At 39.4% G+C, this 24292-nt stretch overlaps 1 protein-coding gene across 2 annotated transcripts in view; it reads right to left on the reverse strand.

Annotated features, from left to right (window-relative positions):
* Window positions 1-10405: 10405 nt before the first annotated feature.
* The window catches only part of LOC148026434 (CBL-interacting protein kinase 23-like), a 29061-nt gene continuing 15174 nt past the window's right edge, over window positions 10406-24292 (reverse strand). Inside the window, exons 6-14 of one of the 2 annotated variants that reach the window (XM_087690875.1) lie at window positions 12592-12639; window positions 12368-12493; window positions 12194-12283; window positions 11963-12085; window positions 11756-11866; window positions 11546-11662; window positions 11336-11392; window positions 10842-10916; window positions 10406-10749 (exon numbers count right to left, since the gene is read on the reverse strand). In XM_087690875.1, coding sequence (XP_087547001.1) covers window positions 10675-10749; window positions 10842-10916; window positions 11336-11392; window positions 11546-11662; window positions 11756-11866; window positions 11963-12085; window positions 12194-12283; window positions 12368-12493; window positions 12592-12639 — 822 coding nt within the window. In that variant the 3' untranslated portion in view covers window positions 10406-10674. Of the gene's footprint in view, window positions 10750-10841; window positions 10917-11335; window positions 11393-11545; window positions 11663-11755; window positions 11867-11962; window positions 12086-12193; window positions 12284-12367; window positions 12494-12561; window positions 12640-24292 lie in introns of both variants that reach the window. The other variant, XM_087690874.1, reaches the window with a different exon arrangement.

A 24292-nucleotide genomic window follows, 5' to 3' on the forward strand; every position in this document is an offset into this window, starting at 1 on the left:
CCGCTACTGGTGGAAGCGCATATGCCACATTGCAGTGGGGCGAATGAAGAATCTTGCACTTGTCCACGCCACCTTGTTTGGGGAGCTAAAAATCAACATGCCGGTAAAATCTCTATTGGGACACTCTAGCTCTCCGATACATTTACTTCGGCGAACAATATCGAGGAATGCCAAACTGATGTTGATGTGGGATTTGTTTAGCAATGGCCACTGTACTTTTGCTCCATACCCTCCATTGGACTCATATTGTCTGCTACTGATGGAAGCTCATATGCCACATTGCCATCATAGAAAATTGGGATCTCCTCCACTCTCTCTATAGCACTCGAATTTTGAAGCAAATGGTGTAAGACTTAGTGTCAGCCCCCTGAAGACATTATGTACTCAACCACAATTATAGCATAAGATGATTGTCACATCCCCTTCTCTTCCACATCAAGCGTGATAGGGATGGTTTTGTTTTTCCCAATGTCCAAGGGGGGTGGTGAGGCTTCCACGGTGATTGTTGTTTTCTCAATGCTACAAGCGTTCTGGGTGAGGTCTATGGTGGAGAAAGGCTGCAATGTAGGCCCATTTCCTTGTCCGACAAGATAGTCTTGTGAGACCAAGGTATCCAGAACATATACCTGGACAGCCTCATGGTCATTGTTACAATGGATCGGCGTGCTTTGTATTTGGCCATTCGCATGGGTGATAGCAAGAACATGGTAGTCATTGCCATTGCAAATGTCTTTCTTCTTCAACATTAGGAACCGACTACTTGTGTAGTGCATAATAGGTTTGGCAGAGAGGGATGATACATATATGCAGACCTTGGTATTTGGTGTAGCACTAGATGTTGGATCCATTTGCAAAGCTATCTACACATGTACGAATACTCATGTCAGATATGGGTGTCATTGAAAGACTTAGTGTTGGGGTGTACGTCATATACAAGAGGGGGGGAGAGAGAGAGAGGAGGATATATAAAGTGTGTGCATGAGAGAGAGAGAGAGAGAGAGAAAGAGTGTGTGTGTGTGTGTGTGTGTGTACATGCATGTGTGTGCGTGCGTCCCATGTTGAGATTGTAATCACATCCATGCTGCCTCTTTGAGAGTAGATGGGCTGGGGAAGACATGCAGGCTACAAGAATCCCATATGCATAGAGAGGAAGACTAACACCCACCCTCTCTATATAATATTGTACTTGGATGCCACTTTTATATATGATGAATACAATATCATGATGCTTTTCCATCTCAATTAGTGTCTTGGTCATTATTAGTCTCATACTCAAGATTGTGTTTATGAGTCCAAGCTTTCATCTTGGAACCTAATTCAATTGAGTAATAGTTGGTCTCTTCAGTCTATGTCATCATGGACATTCTCTTTGTGTTTCATCCACCATAGCGATGCTCTAGATCCTGCGCCTTTTGACACGGTATTAGAGCCCAGTTAGGCATGGATCAGCTCGGCTTAGCTCTTCTCTACTCTCTCTCAGTCATTTTCAACTCTAGTCAGCTCAGTTCCAACCCATGACTTCATCTCTCAACTCTTCCTTCACTTGAGCTTCCTTGGTAGCCATAGCCAGCAGCACCCTGACAAACTGAGGCTCTTATATCTCACTCCACACGTCAAATCTCCTGGAGATTTCTTCTAGAAAAGTGTTCTCCTACTTTGAGAGCTTCTTCTTGTCACCTCAATCACTGACACCAGGAAACCATAGGCTTAGCATTGTCAAAATTCTCTGTCACTGCCATAGCTTGCAACTGTGACCTGCAGGACATACCCACATTGGAGCTCCTAGATCTCTCAATAGAAGCCATATCTCTTTGTACTTTCCTTTGTGGACTTCTTTCTTGAATCATAAGGCTTCTCTATGGCACATCAAATAGCAACATTACTGCTCAATTAGCCCGACATTACGAAAATTTGTGATCGTTGTTAAAATTGTGCCCGGTCACATTCTCCAGCTTTGCACGTCACAAATCAATAGAGTGGCCTGGATGATTGGCGCGGGATTTGATAGAGCATCAGATAAGCTTCATTTTCATAACAAAAGTTTTAAAAATGATCAAGCATAGCTCTTGATATCTGCAAAAAACCAGGCATGTGGGTCAAAACCCTAATCCAAGAAGCCATAGCCAAACTTCACTAAAGTGACTAGTAGCTCCTAGTCTAGGATCTCAACACCTACCTAAGAATCCCATGCTAGTGAATACTACCAAACTACTAGTCATGGACTAGTAGCTCTCAGTTTGGAGTTGGTAGCTACCACTGGGATAGGTAGCTATAAATTTAAGAGCAGTAATAATAGTTATGGGACTAGTAGCTACCATTGTACTAGTCCAAGGCTGCGAGCTGCCATAGGTAGGACTAGTTTTTTTAAAACTTGACCTGGTAATTGCTTACCAGCTACCTTCCTTGCTACTGGTCCTACAATGATAAACTAGTAGCTACCACTAGCAGTTGTTGTTTACATTGTTTCCACTCTTCTAAATGGTGATTCCTTGATTACAAGTTGTCATGACTATAGAACCTAAGTTTGCACCAAACAAAGAGACAAAGGAAACAAAATGCTCAAGAGTGGTCAATAGACAATTTGACAAAGGAGCATGATGCATGTGTACATGGACATAAGAAATATAGAATTGTCACCAAGGATGATGCAAGGAGCCAGGTGCTATTAACACATCTCATATAAAGCAAAGATTTTTGCTACCCCCTTAAATTGTATTCAAATAAAGTGGCACAAATCAATTTTTGTATTCCACAAAAGATAAAGATAATGTAGAAGGAAAGGAAAAGGAAGATCACACATGGTATTTTGCTTTATTTTTTCATTAAGGTATGTTATACAAATTTTAGTCCTAATCATTCCAACTCTTTTCATATAGGTGATGGCACAAAAAACTAGCTGGGAAAATTGTAGATTGAGAGGTTAAAAGTGTGCATGCAATGTTAAAGCAAAAGATGGCACAAGAAGCTGGAAGAAAAGGTGCTATAACCATTAGGAGTCCAAAAGCATCTATAGACATTATTGTTTCCTATTATTATCATGACTATAATAGCCTTTTTTTCAAGCCTTGAGCCATTTTGGCTTTGTAACATCTTATCTTTATTTAATAAATGAAAAAATTTGACATTTCAACTTTTTCATAAGTTCACTCTTTTGTCTATAATGTATACATTATGATTCATGGTAGCTCATTCATGAGATCATTTATTTATTTATTTGCCATATTTTGTGCACACAATAAGTTGTGTTTTGGGGCTGTAAGTCTCTCATGCATTCTTAAGGCCTATAAAAGGCTATGGCTAGAGACACTCAGCACAAACATTTTTCTCAAGGCAATTAAAGCTTGTGATGTTGGATTATTCAAAGCAACAGAGGATAGTTATGTTGAGCAAGCACCTGAAATGGATGGAAAATTAAAGTCCCTAAAAACAAAGAATAGTCATGTTGAGAAAGTATTGGATGGAAAAAGCTAAGTGCCTAAAACAAAGGATAGTCATGTGGAGGAAGTGCCTAAAATGGACCCAAAAAATGAATTGCAAATTACTTCATATGCGGTCAAGACAATTGTGGCTAAAATAGCCAAAAATATTGTGGTTGCAATGGCCAAGACTATTGTCGCTCATAGTATTCAATGCTTGAGGGGTTCTATTACTGCCATTGGGTGGATGCCTACAAGTTAATATGGCTCTATTGATGCTAGTATGATTGATGGTAATAAATATTAGAGATAGTAGGATGGTAGGGTTTATTGACTCTGGGATGATCCAAAGAGTCCTCTATTTCAGAACCAACCATCCATCAATGCTCTGCTACCATTACAATAGTCAAAAAGAGGTATGGAGAACTGATTTCATGCTACTACTATGAACTAAAAATTGTAAATACAGGTGTTGACATATATGCTAGTTACAAGCAGGATGCTCACAATTTGATGGCAATAAATATTAGGGATAGTAGGATGGTAGGATTTATTGACTATGGGATGATCCAAAGAGTCTTGTATTTGAGACCCAACATCCATCAATGGTCTGCTACCATTACAATAGTCAAGTAGAGGTATGGAGAATCGATTTCATGCTACTTGTATGAACTAAAAATTCCAAATATAAGTGCCAACATATCTGCTAGTTACAAGTAGGATGCTCACAATTTGATGCATTTGTGTGGATCTTCTTCCATAAGAAAGGGTAGTTAATCTTTTAAAGAGTTTCTTCCCATCATAGTTTCAATATATCAAAAGATTGTTTGCACAAGATATTTGTACAAAAAAGAGTGCTTGCTTTTCAAAGACTTGGACACAAGAATTTTTTTGGAAGAAATTATCATACTTTTGGGAGCAAAAACCAAAGTATGTGGCATCAAACACTATCATGATGGTTGAAAACGAATATAAGAAATTGTGAAACCCCATAGGCACAATCAAGACCCTATGGACATAGGCACTATCTTACAAGTATTGTCTCTTATTGGCTCAACAATTGGCTTGATAAAGAGGATCATATGAATTTTACAATAACCTCACCCTTAGAGCAAAATACTAATGCTCAAAGTAGTGCTATCTAGAATATGTAGCTATAAAAAATTTTTGGCTAGGAATCATAAACATTTATATATTCAAAGAAATGATGTACATTGTCATATATTCAATATTATACAGCTTCAAAATTTTGATGTCTTTCTCAATATGCCTTTGAATTACAATGTCTCTAAGAGCTGTGATGTTTTCAAGTACCTTGCTTTAATATCATGAAGCTTTAAACTTGTGCGTACTTTGAACCATGATGTAATGATGAAGTTCTTAAGGTTCAAATTTTAGTGACTATAAACCATGAGGTAATGTAAGAACTTAAAGCTTCCAACTTCAAATTTGTGATGTCTCTAAACCATGCTAAATTCAATTTCTTTGAAATTAAACTCGAGAATTTTTTTATGACTCTATCATATCATGTAATGTAAATATTCAAATCTTCCATAGTTTTATTGGTACCCAATACTGTCATACCAATATAGCTACCACTATCCTATCGAGGGATACCATTGTCTTACTGCTTGCTACCACTATCCTCTTGGTAGCTACATCTATTCTATTGATAGATGCCTCTCTCCTATTGATTGCTACCTTGTTCTTCTAGTTCAAGCTTGAACATTTAATGAATCTAACATAGGTTGTAGGATTACTATGGCTATTAGTGTCCTATTGGTAGGTGCAACTGTCTTGATACTAGCTACCACTCTCTAGGTAGCTACCTCTACTTTACTAATAGCTACCACTGCATGATGGTAGCTAGCTTATTCTTAAAGTTAAAGGTTAGGCATTTGATGACTCTTATACATGATATCATGATGAAGTAGTCAAAGCTTAGTATTTGACGATTCTGAACCAGATGGCTACCACTATCCATTGGTAGCTACTACTTTCTTGCTAGTAGCTACCATTTTCCTTCTAGTAGATATGTTTGTCCTATTGTTATCTACCATTGTCTTACTAGTAGGTAGCTATGTCCTACTCATAGCTACCATTGCATGCTAGTAGCTACCTCTGTCATACTAGTATAGTTGCTTTCTTCTAATTAATGAATTTGATGTTTTCATGATAACTACCAACATAAATTGTCCTCATAATGGGAGGTATATGAAAGCTACCAATATCCTACTTTTTTCCATTAACACTACACTATTAAACTAAAAATTGTAATTCTCTCTTTAAATATAAATTCACCAAAAAATTTCAAAAGCAACATAAACAAAAGCATCAAGAAAATAAGCTTTTATAAACTTCATTCATTCATGATGATAACATGGATACTCAAGAGGAATAAAAAAACTAATGTTGACTAGATAGAGCAATGCTATACATCAAAGGGAGTGCTGTTGTAAATAGCCTCATATACTTCTAGAGACAATATAAATTTTCTATCATGACCTACTTTTTGCATTGGAAACTTGATAGCTCTAAAAAGGTGGGATTGCAAGATAACTTCATGCTTTAATTGTAGGAGCTTAAATCCATAGGGATTTCCTTGTACTTATTAGTACCAAACCCCCTTGACAACTAATGATCCTACACTACATATATTCCTATATGCATCATGAAGCAAAGCATTAATCCTTGTCTTTTTCTTTGTGCATTTCAAGATGTAGAGATCCACAAGCTCTTCATTGATGTGCAGAGTTGTAGCTACAAAATTATCCCAACATAGTGTATTGGTCAAACCATCATGATATCCTTCATATACTAGATCATCCATCTCATAATCTACATCACCTAAAGGTTCAAGAGTAACATACTCCCACGATGAAATGTATATTTTTTAAGAACGTCTTCTCCAAAGGCTTTACGTGCAAGCACTACAAAAGCATGAAAATTGCCTAAATCTTTGAGCCTTTCCATTCGTCAAGGAGTAGCTAAAGGCATAATGTAATCCACATATATTGGGTATAGGTTTACAATCCAAACAAATGTGTTTATCTACATCGCCTTCCTTAACCTCCCAAAATACTAGAGTAAGTACTTATACTTTAGAAGAATATGTGGCTATAGCCCTTTTAGACATATTTAGTCTCAAAAATGACTCTACATCAACTACAGATTGCAACTTATAAGTTTTTAACTTTAGTTACTCTTGAGTTATATGCCTCTTGATAATAGCACTTTCACCATCATGCTTAACTTTTTCATAACATGAACCATAAAGATGGTGTGTCATTTTTATGCATTCATTGAACCATATGGAGCAACAAAGTAGAAAGGCCTCTTTGCTTTGGACTATGATGTTGCACCATCTGATCACACCCAATGTTCATTTAGTGACATCCCTAGTTCTTTCACCCATCCATGATGGAACATAAAACAATGCTGAACAAAAAGAGTATCATACATTATATTATCAAATATATAGAATTGATAGTACTTTTGGATACTACCTACAATGCACACATATGTGTAGACAAAGATTGTAACCTAGCTAGGAAATCAATGCATGGATTGCACCTCATTTTGTTCTTTGAATGTGTAGTTTTTTATGAAATCTATTACAAACAACCACATCTTCAATGAATCGAAGCAAATGCTCTTTAAGTTTCTCTACATGCCATCTGTAACAAAATTATGCTTTATAAGCATCTTGAAATAGTACCAAGAGTTCCCTACATTTTATCTCTTTCATTGATAGATTTTTTTCCCCCCTTCGTGATATTTGTACAACCAACGTGAACATCCTCAAATATCATCACTATTACTATGCATGCAATATGTGTTTCCTCTATTGGGGAAATAGGTAGCTTTTGTGAAGGTCTACATAACAAGCAATTGCTAATCAAACACTTTTGCAGTGACTATCCTTGGGGCTTGGGGCATCGAACAAATTCCCAAAGCTATGTAGTGTCATGTAGAGTTTTTGCATGAGTTACATTTCTCATCTTCATACAAATATCACATTGACAATTGCACTCTTTCCCATGAACACTATAGGAAACTTGTCTTATATGATTTAGAGCATCCCTCAAAATGATATTTGCACATGCATGATACAACAACAAGTGTATTGATCTTGAAGCTTATATACAAAGTAAATCTTCAATTTCTCAAAGGCCCTTTATTGGATTTGCACCTCTAGATGACTTTTTTGAAGATAAGAAAGAACTCTGCCTACATGAAATACAAATAATTACTAGCAATGCTAAAAAATTCCTAACATATTACTTGTTAAAAACAAAATAGTAGCTCTCTTGGATAGCAAATTGATTGCAGGCCTGGAAGTAGCAAACTACAAGTAGCAAAGTGGTATAAAGTTGATAACAAAATGTTAGATCTCTTATGTAGTAGAGTGATAGCATCATGGAACTAACAAACTAGTAGTAGAATGGTATCAAGTGGAAAACCAAATGGTAACCCCCAATCTACCAAGAAGCAAACTAGTAGCATATTAAAAATAGTGAATTGGTATCAAGCGAAGAAAAAAATAGTAGCTCCCAAGGTTCAATCTGATAGCACACTAGTAGTATTCTGGTAGCACATTGAAAGTAGAGACTAGTATGAAGTGAAGAGAAAAATGGTAGCTTCCAAGCTACCAACCTAGTAGCACACTAGCAACACACTAAAAGTAGCACATTAGTATTCAGTTAAAAATAAAATGGTAGTCCAAACTTGCAAGTCTAGTAGCACACTCGTAGTACATGCTAGCAAACTAAGAGTATCCACTTGCCAACTGGTAGTACACTAAAAATAGCACACTAGTAGTAGACAAGTATAGTAGTATCAAAGGTGATAACTACCAATCTGTTGGAGCTAAAAGTGGAATGGGAGTTTATAGTGGACTAATAGATGATAAAGAACTAATACCTTTCACCCTATAATCTCCTTGGCTAGTAGCAAACTAGCAACTCTTAGTCTATTAATCTCCTTGATCTTGAGCATGGTAGAAATATGGGAACTAACAATCAATCAATGTGATAATATGATAATAGATTGCAATTTATAATCTCTCAAACTTTTTGACAAGTGATACTAAAATGATATCCACCTTTTCTTGGAGCAAAGCGTGTTATGGCAAAAAATTTCTTTATTTACTACCATAACAACTTTGGTTTCGCGTTGATATGGCAAGGACCAAAATTTGTATCTTCCATAATCTTTTTTTTTTGTTATTTTTTGTTTCATTTGTTATTTGTTCCATAGTATCAATCCTCTTGAGGGATCATTTACAAATATGTAAACATATCACCTAAGTTTGAAAGAATGAATTTTTAAAATATTATTTTTACAAAAAATTTACATACATGATACTATATAAATGGATCATTTACAAATTTAATAGAACAAGGGTATGTTTTATTTCTTAAAATTTTTATAAATAAGTATATATAAACGTTGAAAGCACATGATATAGAGGGTTTACATATAATGAAACCCCTGAGTTAACACCATTTGTTATATCTATCTGCAATATTGAAGGGGAAGACAAAGAAATGGTGGATGCTAAAGACAAGATAGAAAAATTGTATCACCGTATCAAAATGAAAGTAACAACTAGCATGGGTGTGGAGTGATAGGGTATTAGCTACAATTTTGATAATAGATTGGAAACTCATAAAAGGTAAGATTCTTGCAGTAGGATAGTAGCTAATAGTTTTGTAGCAATGAGAGAAAAAAGACAAGAATCTATGATAGATAATGTAACTATATGTCCAACTCAACGTGCAACCACAATCAATTTAAGAACCAAACCAATGCCAAAATGAAGAAAAAAAACATGGCATTGCTAAAGAAGATGCATTGGACATCTTTGTATACACTTTTCTCATGATACACTTTTGACAAATCGACTGGTAGAATTTATCATGATACTTGTTCATTTCAAAAACTACTCTTTCAAGCTTCTTGGTTTCTTCATTGCCTTGAGAGTGTTGTGCGATCCACTTACCAAAACTTTGTTAAAAATTGCAAACATCAAGTTAATTACATTGAATATGCAAGGCTCTTAATCATTGTTTTTCAATTAACCTTCCAAAAATCTCCACCTTTGCCGCCTTGCCAAGCACAACACATGAAACACTTCATCATCTCAAAACAAATTTAATATTTTTTAGTCTCACGTTGCCTGATCTACATAATTCTAACGCTCTTAGCCTCGACTTCCATATGATATTCTTGCTTCATCTTTGATTCATACTACTTGATTAGAGCTCTTTTGCACGAGTTACACTCAACTAACTCGTTAGATAGGCATGCAGTAATAAAATTGCTAGGTCCTTGGGAGGCAAACTAAAATGGCAAAATAATGTCCCAATTCACAAAAATGCACCACAAGGTTTTGCATGCTACGTATGCGTGCGTGCGTGCACACGTGAGGATAAGCCTAGAGATGAGAATTCTTGTAAAGATAGAAATGGAGATTTTGTGTGTGTGTGTGTGTGTGAACACACACACACACCTCCCTCTCTAAAAAGCCAAGATAGCCTATGAGACAAAGGAATAAATACATCAGACCATGGGGTCTCAGCTGAAAAACAATGAAAATGAAAATGCCTAACTACTACTATTGCATGAGAGAGAGAGCACTTCGCACCAACTCATAGACTATAGCTACCAAAGTGAGCATCAAGGGTCATGAAGCTTGTGTAAAACATTCAGCTAATTTTTATTTAAAGATGCTTCACCTTTTTAGACAAAGGCTTCATTAGATTTAGGAAGAAGCTACCAGCTTGCTAGTGAGATGCCCGGAGCATAGGTATTAAGTCCACCTATTCATGCATACACCCCAATCTGGTCCCTGTTGATTCCATTCATGCTTTGATTCTAATAGAAGTTGCATTAGCTCTTATATACCCCATTCAATTCTCCATGGCCTCATCCTCACTAAAAGGGAAAGCTCACTAAGCTAAGATTCAAATCTATAGTGAAAGGTGTTTGAATATGGACACAAGCATTGCTAATGATGATGAAGACTCATCAATGGGTGTCTATACATCACAGAGCCAGATTAGATCAATCTCTGCTGCAATCATTATATACATTTGGTGAACTTGAGGGTAAAATACAAAGCATCCTCTACAGTGGAGTAACTTTAAATGGCTAGATATTATGAAAGCACACTAGATTATTTCCATATATATCTTATCACTACAACAAACTAAAGAAGCAGCCACACAAGAAGCTCATTGTTACTGCCACTATACTATTCCTTTTCCTTAATATCTTCTTCTGATTTCCATACAATGTCTTTGATACCCGCAGATAGATTGTTATAAAACTGAAATCCAGGTAAATCAGGGTAAGTGACATATAAATGGGAATTAGAGATTAATGAATCAGGTCAAGATTTGAAAAACTGGCTTTCTTTACCTTGTGAAATTCAAGGGTGTCTCCACCAGCTTTGCGTACCTCCACCATAAATAATGATGGGGCTACCTCAAAAACCTGTAGGAAGACAGGAATACTCAGGTGACTGTCATCTAGGATCCTTTGCTTTCCCAATAAAATAATTTCTGTTGATAAACATGTCGATTAAACAAAGGACCAAGGTAAAATACAATGCAAGCCGTGTAGGATAACAATCACTGGTATGAAATGTTTCAGTTAACGAAGGACCAATGCAAAGTACAAAATAAGCCATGTTGAATAAAGAGGATAGAACAAAAATAACCAAATTTCTTGGAGCTGACTGCCCATGAGGAGAATGTCAAATACAAGGGCTGTGTGAATGGCCAATTTGGTGGTCTATAATGCCAGATCATATGTGACTCAGTCAAAGCTGGTGCCAGAATCGGATGTAGAGGGTTCTTTATGTTTGTACAGAATTCAGAATGCAAAAAAGTGAATGAGAACAAAACACTAACTTGTGTAGCCACAGACAAATGGCCTTTTCTTCCCATCTTTTCTCCCTGCAATTTCATCTGTGACAGAGTGCAACATAAGCAGTCAGATGGAAGGCACCCTCCAATTTCCTTCTTGAAAAAGAAGAGGCTTTAGAGCATCCTCACATGGACGACCACACCTTGCCCTCTGTAACTTCCTTTTAGAAAATAAAACAGTAATGTTTACATCACCTTGTAATCCTTCCGCTGTACATTGAACCCCAATGGTTTTGCTGCTTCCTCAATTTTTGATATGATCTCTGGAGCTGGATTTTTTGATGTAAACCTCGTCTCACGTTTCACTAAACCCTGCAGAAATTAAATTAATGTCTTCAGGAGTTGCTTCGTGATGTTTACTATATGCAGTGCATCTTGAATCATATAAAGCAAAGTTGTGTATACCTGCTGCTTCTGAAACAGGTTAGAGAGATTGAGACCTTGTGACATCGAGATCAGCTCAAACGCATTCATCTTAGCTGGCTTTGTTTCTCTTTCCTCTGTGACTAGATGCTCCTGCAGAACCAGATACGAACAAAGGAGTCCTTAGTAGATAAAAAGCTGATTTACATTAGACAAAGAATAGGACCCAAGAAGCAGTGCTATGCTTACAGCTGAGTTATTGAAGACAGCATCAACATCATCAACAGGGATATCATCCTCCTCTTTGAACTTAGGTGCAGTATAACCTTTCCTAAACCATTCATTTTTCAAAATTTCCGATATGGTAATTCTCTGAAGGGGGCAAAACAATGATCTGCTTTCAATCACAAATATGACTGCTGCAAACATTGCCTGTACTTAGTTGGCCAGTATACAAAACCATAACCGGCATGAACTCACAGTTTTTGGATTGGGGTCAAGTATCTGCAATATCAGTTTGCGTGCTTCAGATGAGAACCACGGAGGGCATTTGAAATCAGCCTTGTTAATCTACATCCATATATAGTATGAGTTATGAACTTTTCGCTCTCAGATTAGTCACATACAATCTTTCAGCAGAAATCTGTAAAGTACCTTCTTGTAAAGGGTCACAAGATTCTGGTCTTCAAAAGGTAGATAGCCAGCCATCAAAACAAAAAGAATGACACCACATGACCATAAGTCAGCAGTTGCACCACTATAACCTTTATCCTTTATGACCTGAAGCATGGACTCAAAATCAGTTTCTGTAGAAGAAATTTCATGAGTCAAAAAAATGACATAACAACCATTTCAAGACAAAATGGTTGTAGGATAACCTCTGGGGCCATTGGAGTACCACATGCTGTGTGAAGCAAACCATCTTCCTGCAGACAAATTCAGGCTGCTATCAGAATAATTAAAACCTTCTTGAGTTTTGACGATAGGAAGTTTGATTTGAAATAGGTGAAAATAAACTCAAGTTTACCCTAAAAAGAAGATAAGTAGTTATAGAAAAATAGGATTAAAAACAAAAAACATAAATAATTCAAATGGAGATGCTACTGGTCTGATTAGCAGCCATTGGAGGACCTTTTGAGGCAGTCAAGGGCAAGAGAAGACCAATCAACAACAGGTGACAACATCTACGGGCTGTTGAGATGGGGCAACAGCAGTAAATAACTGATTTTCTTCAACAATCACTAAAGAGAGTTATTGAGACAAGGTAGCAGCAATAAATGATAGATTTTCTTTAGTTCTTCGCAAAGAAAGTCTGAATTTTCTCTCTTCTCAGCTTTTTCTCTCATCTTCCAACCTTTCTACAGCCTTGCTCCAAAAATTGCAGCATTGAGATCATTAGAGGCTGAGAAATTTCAGATTTCTTTGCTGTAAACCCTAATTTGCAACAGAATTTAGGATTTAGCAGCAACCTCGAGAAGCGTGCCAGAAATTGAAAGCTCCAAGACTTGGATCTTTCAGGGCTGAAGGTGAATTTTAGCTAAATTCAAGTGAAGAACTAGTCATCCATTAAATTTGGGACATTTTCCATCTCCATCAAAGCGGGTGAAGGCCAATTAAGTGCCCAAATTAAGGGGAAAATCACATTGAAGACTTGCTAGTCACTTTGGACAACAAGGGAAGTTTGAATTGCAATGTAAATCAACTTTTTCTTCAATAAAGCTAAAGAAATACCGAAAGGGACGCCAATTTTGAGGCCAATTGGGTGTGCATTGTCCAAGATCAATAGGTAAATTTGTATTTTCAAATTTGCATTGGTTGTTTGCTACTGTAATTAAGTTGTAATCAAGAATTTACCACCCATCCACGGAAGAAAGACTGGTTACAGGTGCACTATGCAAGTCCACTATCATTTTATTACTCTCTGAAGAGGTCCATAATAATGTTGCTGAAGATGAAGATCAAAGTGCATGGAATCTACAAGAAAAGATTCAGAAACTTTATGCAAAGCAAAGCCCTGCTTCTTCACAGATGTATTGGCTTAAACAATTGATGGATCTCCTCATGAAGGAGGAGACCCCATTGTCTACTCACTTTAGCCAGTTTCATTCTATCATGAAGAATATGCTTCAACAAGGTATTGAGTTTCAGGGTAATCTGCATCCTTTGTTTCTGCTTGGCACTTTACCTGAGTCTTGAGATGTGTTTCGCACTGCAATCTATACCAACAAACTTGATGGGCTGAAATTGCAAAATGTAGAGAGTGCTCTTTTGACTGAAAAAATTAACAGGAAAAACAATGATGCTTCCTACACTTCACATGCTTTATCCGTTAGAGGTGGCAGAAGTAGCAAGAAAGATAATGATCATCATGGAAAGGACTCTCAAAAGTCCTGGTCTAAGTCACATGGACGTAACAAGTCCTGTGGACGTAAGTCTGATTTTACACGCCATTATTGTGGGAAAGTGGGACACATACGGCCACTGTGCCATAAGATGCGCGATGACAAGCGCAAAGAAAAGGGAAAAGAAAAAGTGCAGGAAAAATCCAATGATCACAATATTATACCTGCAAAGTCCAGCGTAAAGATTGAGAAGATAAATGTCATGCAGCCTGAGGAGTCCGATGGTGACTACATTTTAGCAACCTCTTCATGTGATGCCTCTCAATTGACCAAGACTTGGTCTATTCATGCACAGTGTTGGCTCTTGGATTCGGGTGCGTCTTTTCATGTGACTTCCTACCGTGAGTGGTTTCATACCTATTGCAGTGTATCTGGTACTGTGTACTTAAGTGATGATCAATCTCTTGCTATTGTTGGCATTGGTGATGTCACTCTACAGTTTCCCTCTAGTAGCACTTTTATTCTACATAATGTACGTCAGGTACCCACACTGACTAAAAGCCATACATCTGCTAGACAGCTTGATGATGCAGGTTATCATATATGCTTTGGTGATTTTGTATGGAAGATAACTCGTGGCAAGCTGGTTCTTGCAAGAGGTGCCAAGTCTAGCAGCCTCTACCCCTTGGTTGACCATGTTTTGTCAATGGGTTCTATCCCACATGTCTCTCCCCAGCATGCTCATCTCGGACATATGTCATTTAAGGAAATGAAAATGCTTAGTGCTTTGCAGTATCTTCCGCCTTTTGACTACTCGCATTTTGAGTCATATAATCATTGTTTATATGGCAGGTAGACTAGGAATTCACATAAAAAGCCTGGTATTCCACGCATGGGTGAGCCTTTGGCTCTTGTGCATTCAGATGTATATGGACCCATGCCCTATCAATCATTAGGAGGTGCGAAGTACTTTGTCACATTTATTGATGATTATTCATTTAAGGTTCGGGCCTATTCCATCAAGTAAAAATCTGATGTCTTGACCGTCTTTCAGCGTTGGCTTGCTTTAGCAAAGAATCAATTTAAACATAGGCTGAAATGCCTAGGGAACAATAAGGATGGTGAGTTCGTCTCGCATGCCTTTGAGCAGTTTTGTAACGAGCAGGGTATTAAGCGTCAATTGACCGCCCCTTGCACCCCTCTCTAGAATGGTATAGCTAAGCGTATGAATAGAACTATCCAAGAGAGGGTCCACAGTATGCTTAGCCAAGCAGGCTTACCACAGTATTTTTGGGCTGAGGCAGCCTCTACCACCGTGCATCTCATTCACAGGTCACCTTGCAGTGGTATTGACTTTCAAGTTGCAGAGAAGGTATGGAAAGGAAAGCCTCTCTCATATGCTCATTTGCGTGTCTTTGGATGTGAGGCCTTTTGCCATGTGCCCAAGGATAAACGCAATAAGTTGAATCTTAAAAGTGTGAAATGCATTTTCCTTGGCTATGGAAATACAGGTAAGATGGGATATCGTCTTTGGGATCTGCATGCGTGGAAAGTGATCCGCAGTCATAATGTTGTGTTCCATGAGCACAAAATGCATATGCAGCCTGAGAAAGTTGTTGAGATACGCAGGGTTATCTTTCAAGAGAAGCCCCTTGCTCTCACATAACTAGCTAGACAACCTGTACCAGTTGATCCTCACGGCCAAGATGTTAAACAAGATGTTAGACAGGATATTACACAAGATGTTAGACAGGATATTGGACAAGCAGCACAGTCTGCATTTAGACGTTCTACTAGAGATAGACGACCTCCTGACTGCTATGAGCCCTCCATAAATTATATCTTGGTTACAAATGCAGGAGAGCCTCTCACCTATGATGAGACTATGCGCAGGGGTGATAGTCACTCTTGGGAGAGGGCTATGCAATCTGAGATTGACTCATTGCATAAGAATCGTACGTGGGATTTGGGTACTTTGCCTAGTGGCAAGAGAGCCTTGCCTTGCAAGTGGATGTACAAGTTGAAAAGTACCCATGGTCACCCCAGGCCGGCATACAAGGCCAGATTGGTAGCAAAGGGTTTTAAGTAGAAGCATGGTGTTGACTTTGATGAGGTCTTCTCTCATGTGGTTAAGATGACCACCCTATGCTTAGTCTTGGCTTTGGCTGCACAGCTTGACTTAAACTTGTATCAGTTGGATGTCAAGGCAGCTTTCTTACATGGGGACTTACATGATGAGATTTACATGGAGCAAGCTAAGGGCTTTGCAAAGCCTGGCAAGGAACACCTAGTGTGCAAATTGAGGAAAAGCTTTATGGCTTGAAGCGGACACCTAGGGAATGGTATCATAAGTTCGATGCATTTATGCAGTCACAGGGCTACAACCATAGTGCTATGGATCCGTGCTTGTACAGGAAGAAAGCCCGTTATGAATCTTTATTGATTTTGATACTCTATGTGGATGATATGTTTTTGGCAAGGAAAGCTCGTGATGAGCTAGATGCTCTTAAGGCTCAACTCAAGAAAAGCTTTGAGATAAAAGATCTGGGACAGGCCTCTTACATTCTTGGTATGCGCATTACACGTGATAGGCATCAAGGACTACTCTATCTATCACAGAGAGAGTACATTCATAAAGTCCTTGAGCACTTCTGTATGCAGGATGTAAAGCTTATTGGCTATCCATTGCCTTCTCATATGAAGGTATCACAAGCCAATTGTCTACAGACAGATGAGCACACGGCCGAGATGGCCGAGAGTCCCTATGCATCCGTAGTAGACAGTCTTATGTATGCCATGATAGCCACCCATCCAGATCTTGCTTTTGCAATTGGTGTTGTGGCACGTTATATGGCCACACCTGGCAAGAGGCATTGGGATGCCGTGAAGGGTATCATGAGGTACCTGAAGGGCACTGCTGATATGTGGATATGTTATGGCAGCCAGGATACAAGAGTCATGGGATACACTGACTCTGACTATGCAGGACATGCAAATAGTAGGAAGTCCACCTCTAGCTATGTATTCACTTTTGCTGGAGGTGTTGTTTCATGGATGTCCAGGGTGCAAAAATGCACGGCCCTTTCTACTACAGAGGCCGAGTATGTTGCAGCCACTGAGGCTTGCAAGGAGACCATTTGGTTGGGTCATTTGGTTGTTGGCCTTGGTATTGCAGATGCTATCCCTACACTGCATTCAGATTTTGTTGTACTCTTGGTACATTCTGTGACTGTGAGAGAAGAAGAACCAGAATCGAGTGCTAGGAATAACTTGCTTGAAAATGTATCAATGGGGGTATCCGAGGATGTATCTATGATCAACCCTCGGAAAATAGCCTCTTTGTTTCTTGAAGAGCCCGAAGTGGAAGTAGTTAAAATAGAAATGGTAGAAGGGAAATGTTTGAATCTAGGGGCTCACTTGGAATCCCAAGATTGAGAAAGGTTTGAGGAGGTATTACGAGCACATATTGGGGAATTTGCTTGGTCTTATACTGACCTTAAGGGTATTAAAGCTGAACTTTGTCAGCATTATATTGATCTAGAACCAGGCACAAAAATTGTATGTTAACGCCAATGACGAACAAATCGGGTCGTTGAGGACAAGTCTGTTAACCTTGTCAAGATCTTAACTGACTAGAATCCTGCAAACTTGCTCACGAAAAGCCTCTCTACAGAGCGCTTTGCCTTCCTTAGGAAGTTGATGGGCATTGGATGAGATGACGTCTTTCATCATCCTCTTGTATCTATATACATGTTGTACTGTCTTTTTTCTTTTTTCTTCTCACTCCTCACTGAGGCAGATTCGCCTTTAAGTGGAAGGTTGTTGGGGGTAAAGGCGCCTCCGTCTAGCCGCCCGTGTATTACAACACTGACAGTACCCGCACCTGCACACTGCAAGCAGCAGGTGCCCATCACTGTCACTTCATTCTTTATTCTTTCAGTGACATTTGAATAAAGGGAAGACCGGTCAGACATTGTGACTGTTGAACCGGTCACACATTGTGACTGTTGGAGTTCCCACATTTGGAGTCTCTCTCTTTCTTGCTCTTGCTCCATCCACCATAACTCTCACTGTGTGCTCTCTTACTCGATCCTTCTCACCTTTCACCATTTTTGTGAAAAAGCATGACATATCAAACCACACTGCCATAAAATGTACAATGACAAGAACAAAGAAAAGGGCAAAGGGAAAGCACAAGACAAGTCTAATGATCGCAACATTGTCCTTGCTAAGTCTAGTGTTAAGATCAAAGATATCAATGTAGTGCAGCAACAACTTGACTCTGATGATAATTTCATACTTGCAACTTCTTATTTGGATGAGTCACAGTTGATTGATGCCTCACCTAGTTTTGCTCACTGTTGGTTGATGGATTTAGGGGCTTTCTTTCATGTGGCCCCTCATAAAGAGTGGTTCATTCTACTGCAGTATGGCTGGATTTGTCTGTTTGGGGAATGACTTGGCATTACAGATAGTTGGCATTGGTGATATCTGGCTGCAGTTTGTTTTAGGCAATATGTTTACTTTGTATAATGTTCGACATGTACTGACTCTCACGAAGAGTCTTATCTCTACTGGCACATTGGATGATGAGGATTACTTTGTTTCCTTTGGAAATTCTTCTTGGAAGATCACCCACATGGGAACCTTGTTCTAGCATGCGGTGCCAAGTCTAGCACTTTATATCCCTCGGTTGTCTAGATCTGTAGATCATGTTTTGTTTGTGGCTGTAATTCCACATGTATCTCTTTGGCATCGCCGCCTTGGGCACATGTCCCTAAAGGGAATGGAAATGCTTACTCATTTGTAATATCTTCCACCTCTTGACTATAAGTATTTTGAATCATGTGATCATTGTTTGTATTGCAGGCAAACACATATAGTACACATAAGAAGTTTTGCACTCTGTGCATGGATAAGCCTTTGGCCCTTGTTCATTCTGATGTTTGTGGACCTATGCCCTGTCAATCGTTAGGAGGCATGAAGTACTTTGTCACATTCATTGATGATTACTCACACTAGGTCTGGGCATATTCCATAAAGTTGAAATCTTATGTTTTGGCTACCTTTCACTGTTGGCTTGCATTGGTTGAGAACCAGTCTGGGTATAGACTAAAATGTCTACGATCAAATAATGGGGGTGAGTATGTTTTTAAAGCCTTTGAGCAGTTTTGCGATGAGAGGGGTATTAAGCGTCAGTTAACCGCCCCGTACAACCCACCCCAAAATGGTATTGCTAAGCATATGAACAAGATAATACAAGAAAGGATCCATAGTATGCTTAGCCAAACAAGCTTACCATAGTAGTTTTGGGCTGAGGCAATGACTACTATCACACTTGATCAATCAATCTACTTATAATACTATTAACTTTCAGGTTGCAAAGAAGATATGGTCTAGAAAACTTCCCTCGTTAAAAAGAAAAGAGAACTCTTCCCGAGGCCCCCGCCGGCGTCTCCGGATTTGGTCACATTGCCGACCACTGCCATGTCTCGGTTTAGGAATATTAACCCAATTCCCTTTCAATGAGCAGCACGCATTGTGCCCTTGACACAAGACTGCCCCATCTCTTAGGATCGACTAACCCATGTCCAATTGCTGTTCATATGGAACCTTTCTCCACTTCAGTCTTCAAAATTCTCATTTGAATCTTTGCTACTACCACCAAGATCTGCACTGGGGGCCGTTTCACTCGGGCTCGCACCCAGAGCTGAGCCACGACCCCCATACCCTCCTACTCATCGAGACCTCCCACTCGCCCCGATGGCCGAGTATAGGTCGCATGCTTCAGCACCATCCATTTTCAGGGATAATTGATTCGGCAAGTGAGTTGTTTGGTTGTGAGGCTTTCTACCATGTATCCAAGGACAAGAGCACAACGCTAGATCCCAAGTCCGTGAAATGCATCCTTCTTGGTTATGGGGATGCAAGTGAGATGGGCTATCGCCTATGGAATCCACAGGCTCACAATCTCATCCACAGCCATGATGTAGTTTTCCATAAGAAAAAGATGCATAGGCAGCCTGAGCAGATAGTCGAGATACATAGGGTTATATTTCAAGAGGAGCCTCTTGCTCCCGTACAACCAACTAGACAGCCGGTAGCAGTAGTTAATGCTCCAGTGGCCCATGATCATGATGTTAGACAAAATGTGTAGGCTCCTCAACTTGCCTTAAGACACTATTCTAGATCCAAACGTCCTCCTCAACAGTTTGAGCCCTTCGTTGATTATGTGATGGTGACACATGCAGGTGAGCCTCTCACTTATGATGAGCCATACGTCGTGGTGATAGTCACTCTTGGGAGAGGGCTATGCAGTCAGAGTTTTGACTCTTAACAAAAAAAAATCATACGTGGAAGTTGGTTCCTTTGCCTGGTGAAATGTGTGCATTGCCGTGCAAGTGGGTGTACGAGTTGAAGAGTATCCTTGGACGCCCCAAGCCTGCTGCCTATAAGGCCAGATTGGTTGCTAAGGGTATTAAATAAGAGCATGGTGCCGACTTCGAGGAAGTATTTTCTCCTATAGTTAAAACGACTATCCTATGCCTAGTACTAGCATTAGTTGCTCAATTAGATCTGGACAAATGGATGTTAAGACGGCTTTCTTACATGGGGACTTGCATGAGAAGATTTATATGCAACAGTCTAAGGGCTTTGAGAAAAAAGGCAATGAACACCTAGTGTGTAAATTGAGAAAGAGCCTTTATGGCCTTAAGCAAGCACCTAAAGAATGGTACCACAAGTTTGATGCTTTTATGCATTCACAGGGCTATACACGCAGTGATATGGATCTGTGTTTATATACGTAGAAGACTCGTGATGGCAGCCTTTTAATTTTGGCACTCTATGTGAATGACATGTTGATTGTTGGAAGAGCTCTTGATTAGCTGGATGCTTTGAAAAGTCAGCTCAAGAAGAGCTTTGAAATAAAAAACATGGGACAGGCCTCACATATTCTTGGGATACGCATTACATGTGACCGCTCTCAGGGGCTCCTTTACTTATCATAGGAGTATATCTAGAAGGTCCTTGAGCGGTTTTGTATACAAGATATTAAGCCTATTAGCAGTACTTTGCCTTCTCATATAAAGTTGAGCCAAGCCGATTGTCCACAATGTGATGAGCAAAAGGCCGAGATGGCCAAGAATCTTATGCATTCTCAGTGGCCAGTTTGATGTACACCATGATAGCCACTTGTCCTAATATAGCTTTTGCAATGGGAGCTGTGGCACACTATATGGCTACACTTGGCAGGCGGCATTGGGATGCCGTCAAGGGTATTACGAGGTACCTAAAGGACCTAGCAAATATGTGCATATGTTATGGTGGCTAAGATACACGAGTCGTGGGATACACTAACTCTGATTATGCAAGACAAGCAAACAATACGGAATCCATCCCTAGCTATGAGTTTACCTTTGCTGGGGATGCTATTTCTTAGATCTCCAAGGTGCAGAAATGCATGGCCCTCTCTATTGCGGAGGCCAAGTAAATTGCAGCCGCTGAGGCTTACATAGAGACTCTCTAGTTAGGCCATCTGGTAGCAAACCTTGGTATGACTAAGGTGGTCCCTATACTGCATTTGGATTCTATGAGTACTATCCAGATAGCTAAGAATCCAGTCTTCCATGCGAAGACAAAGCACATTGAGGTGCGGAACCACTTTATTAAAGAGGTCATTGGGAACGAGCCTATTGACCTTGTTAAGATCTCAACTGACCAAGATCTTGCAAATCTGCTCACGAAAAGTCTCTCAACAGAGTGTTTTGCCTTCCCTAGGAAGTTTATGGACATTGGATGCAATGACCTCTATTCCTCATCCTGTTATACTCTATGTACACATTGCACTTTGTCATTTTTTTCTTGTTCTCTCTTCACTCAAGGCACATTCGCCTTTACGTGGGAGATTGTTGGGGATAAAGGCGCCTGTGCCTAGCTGCCCATATATTACTACACTGATAGTTCCGCATCGGCACACTGCAAGCCACGGGTGTCCATCACTATTACTTCATTCTTTATTCTTTCAATGACATTTGAATAAAGGAAAGGTCGATCACACATTGTGACTATTGAAGTTCCCACATCTTTCACCTCTCTTGCTTCTGCTTGCTCGTGCTTCCACTTGGGCTTCTCTCTTCAGAAAGATGGTGACACCAAGCTGGGCAAGCTAACGCCAAATGTAGAGATCTCCAAGCTACCAAACACAAATACTAATGATGCCTGAAGAGAGAGAACTAACGCCTTTGGTGAAGATGATGACGCCAGACATGGAAAGCACCAAACGCAGAAGCCTGATGATGTCGAACAAGGCACCTGAAGTAGAGAGTGAAGATGGAGTAAACAACCATTAACCTGGAACTGCAATGTCCTCCAAACAAGGTGTGAGTAGTAGGGGAGAAGTTGGAGACAGAAGAGAAGGGTGTCTAATGACCGACGAACTGTCGCAAAGAGTGTGGATGGTGGTGTGGAAAAAATGAAAGGTGGCCTATATATAGGCCTTAGCTGTCTAGGGTGGGGCACCACTAAGTGAACGCCCACTGATAGAGTATCTAAAATGAGGGTGCCAGCCCTTTTTTAGGCTCTCAATGTGAAACCCTAACTAAGGTGGATACACAGAAAGAAGTGGTTTCTCAACATCCCCTACCACAAGGATGTGAAATTTTATTGCTTTACTTAGCATTTGCTTAACTTGCACAGATGAGGTGCAAGCTAATTATTTCACAGTGTTGATCCAAGATCCTGAGATATCAATTGGTATTGAAGGCAAAAGTTGTAATAAGTTATTCTAACACATACTAGGTGACACCTGGTGTCAAATTTGGACCTAGACCAATCTATTAGAGCTGATGTCAATAGTGACATTAGAGACTTTGCATTAATTAATTAGTTAATGCCGGTCTAGGGATCAATAACTACTCATGGATACTTTGAAGGCAAATTGGCCTTACCAATTTAATTATTGATGATTGATGAATTATTTTTTTGAGCACTAGAATATTAAGCTGAATAATGTCGAAAAATGGGACTAGAAAGCTATACTTGGCAAAACTTGCCTATGCAAGTGGAAAAAACGTTTTTAGGGGCTAGTGGAAGTCTATTCCAGCCATTGTGAGAGAGGAGGCTCTTAAAGGGTAAGAAGAGGCTGCTGATGTGATTTGTAGTCACCAAGGATTAGTCCTACAGTATGTGACAATAGTTTGGAGCCCTCTCGGAGCAAGTGACAGCAACCCAAGATTCTTCTAGTGTAGATGACAGTATACAAGAGAGGGCAACAATCTTTCTAGTGTTCCTAGGCTGTAGATGACAGCTTCCATGGCTATTTGAGTAGGGCAATAGTAGCATTTCAAAGTTTCTCACGATGATGAAACTCTAAAATTTCTCTCTCTACAGCATTCTCTCTCATCCTTCCGCCATTTCTCAAGTTATCTCAACATCTTCCAACAATTTGAGCCATCAGAGGAAGAGACTTTAGTCAATCTCCGTTGTAAACCCTAATATACAATAGAAATTAGGATTTGACCACCACCTCAGGATGCATGCTTAGAATTGATAGCCTAGGACTTAAATTCTTGCACTTGAAATTAAGGAATTTCAAGGTGATTCAAGAGGCCAGCCATCCAATATCAGATTTGGGGCAAATTTTGTCTTTTAAGGAGCAAGGTAAAGGCTAATCCCCAAGCAAACCAAGGGAAAATTTGGTTTCAAGACTTGTTGGTCAGTTATAACAGCAAGAGGCACTTGGATTAGTGGAGGAGATCAAAGGATCTCAATTGTACTCCTTCCATTTGCAATATAAGATTAAAAAATACCACAAGAGGTGCTAGTCTTGGGGCCAACAAGCTGTCCAATGTCCAAGATTGTATGGTACAGTGTGCGTTTTAGTTTACGTGAATTTTATGCTTGTTGTAATTAATGCTTAATCAGATTATCACCACCCTTTCAAAGAAAAAAGACTGGTTTCACCCAATCTCAGCCCAAAAAGTGATGAAGAAAGAGAAGTGAAGAAGATATAGAGAATCCCTGAGATCCAAGATTTCCACCTAAAAGATATCCTGTAGTAAGGAATAGTAGACAAGATGAATTGTAGAGCCTGACTCCACCTTGGGAGAGAAGCCACTAGCATCGTAACTCCATGCCGAAAAGAATTCGAAGGACTCGTCACCAAGTCATGGCTGAACCTCAAAGGCCCCAATCTAGGTGGTACCTGAAGATCTTGGATATCAAGAGAAGAAACCAC

This window comes from Lygodium microphyllum, chromosome 13 (genome assembly GCF_053477565.2).
Source record: "Lygodium microphyllum isolate KBCC chromosome 13, Lygodium_microphyllum_v1.1.10, whole genome shotgun sequence".
Taxonomy (NCBI): domain Eukaryota; kingdom Viridiplantae; phylum Streptophyta; class Polypodiopsida; order Schizaeales; family Lygodiaceae; genus Lygodium; species Lygodium microphyllum.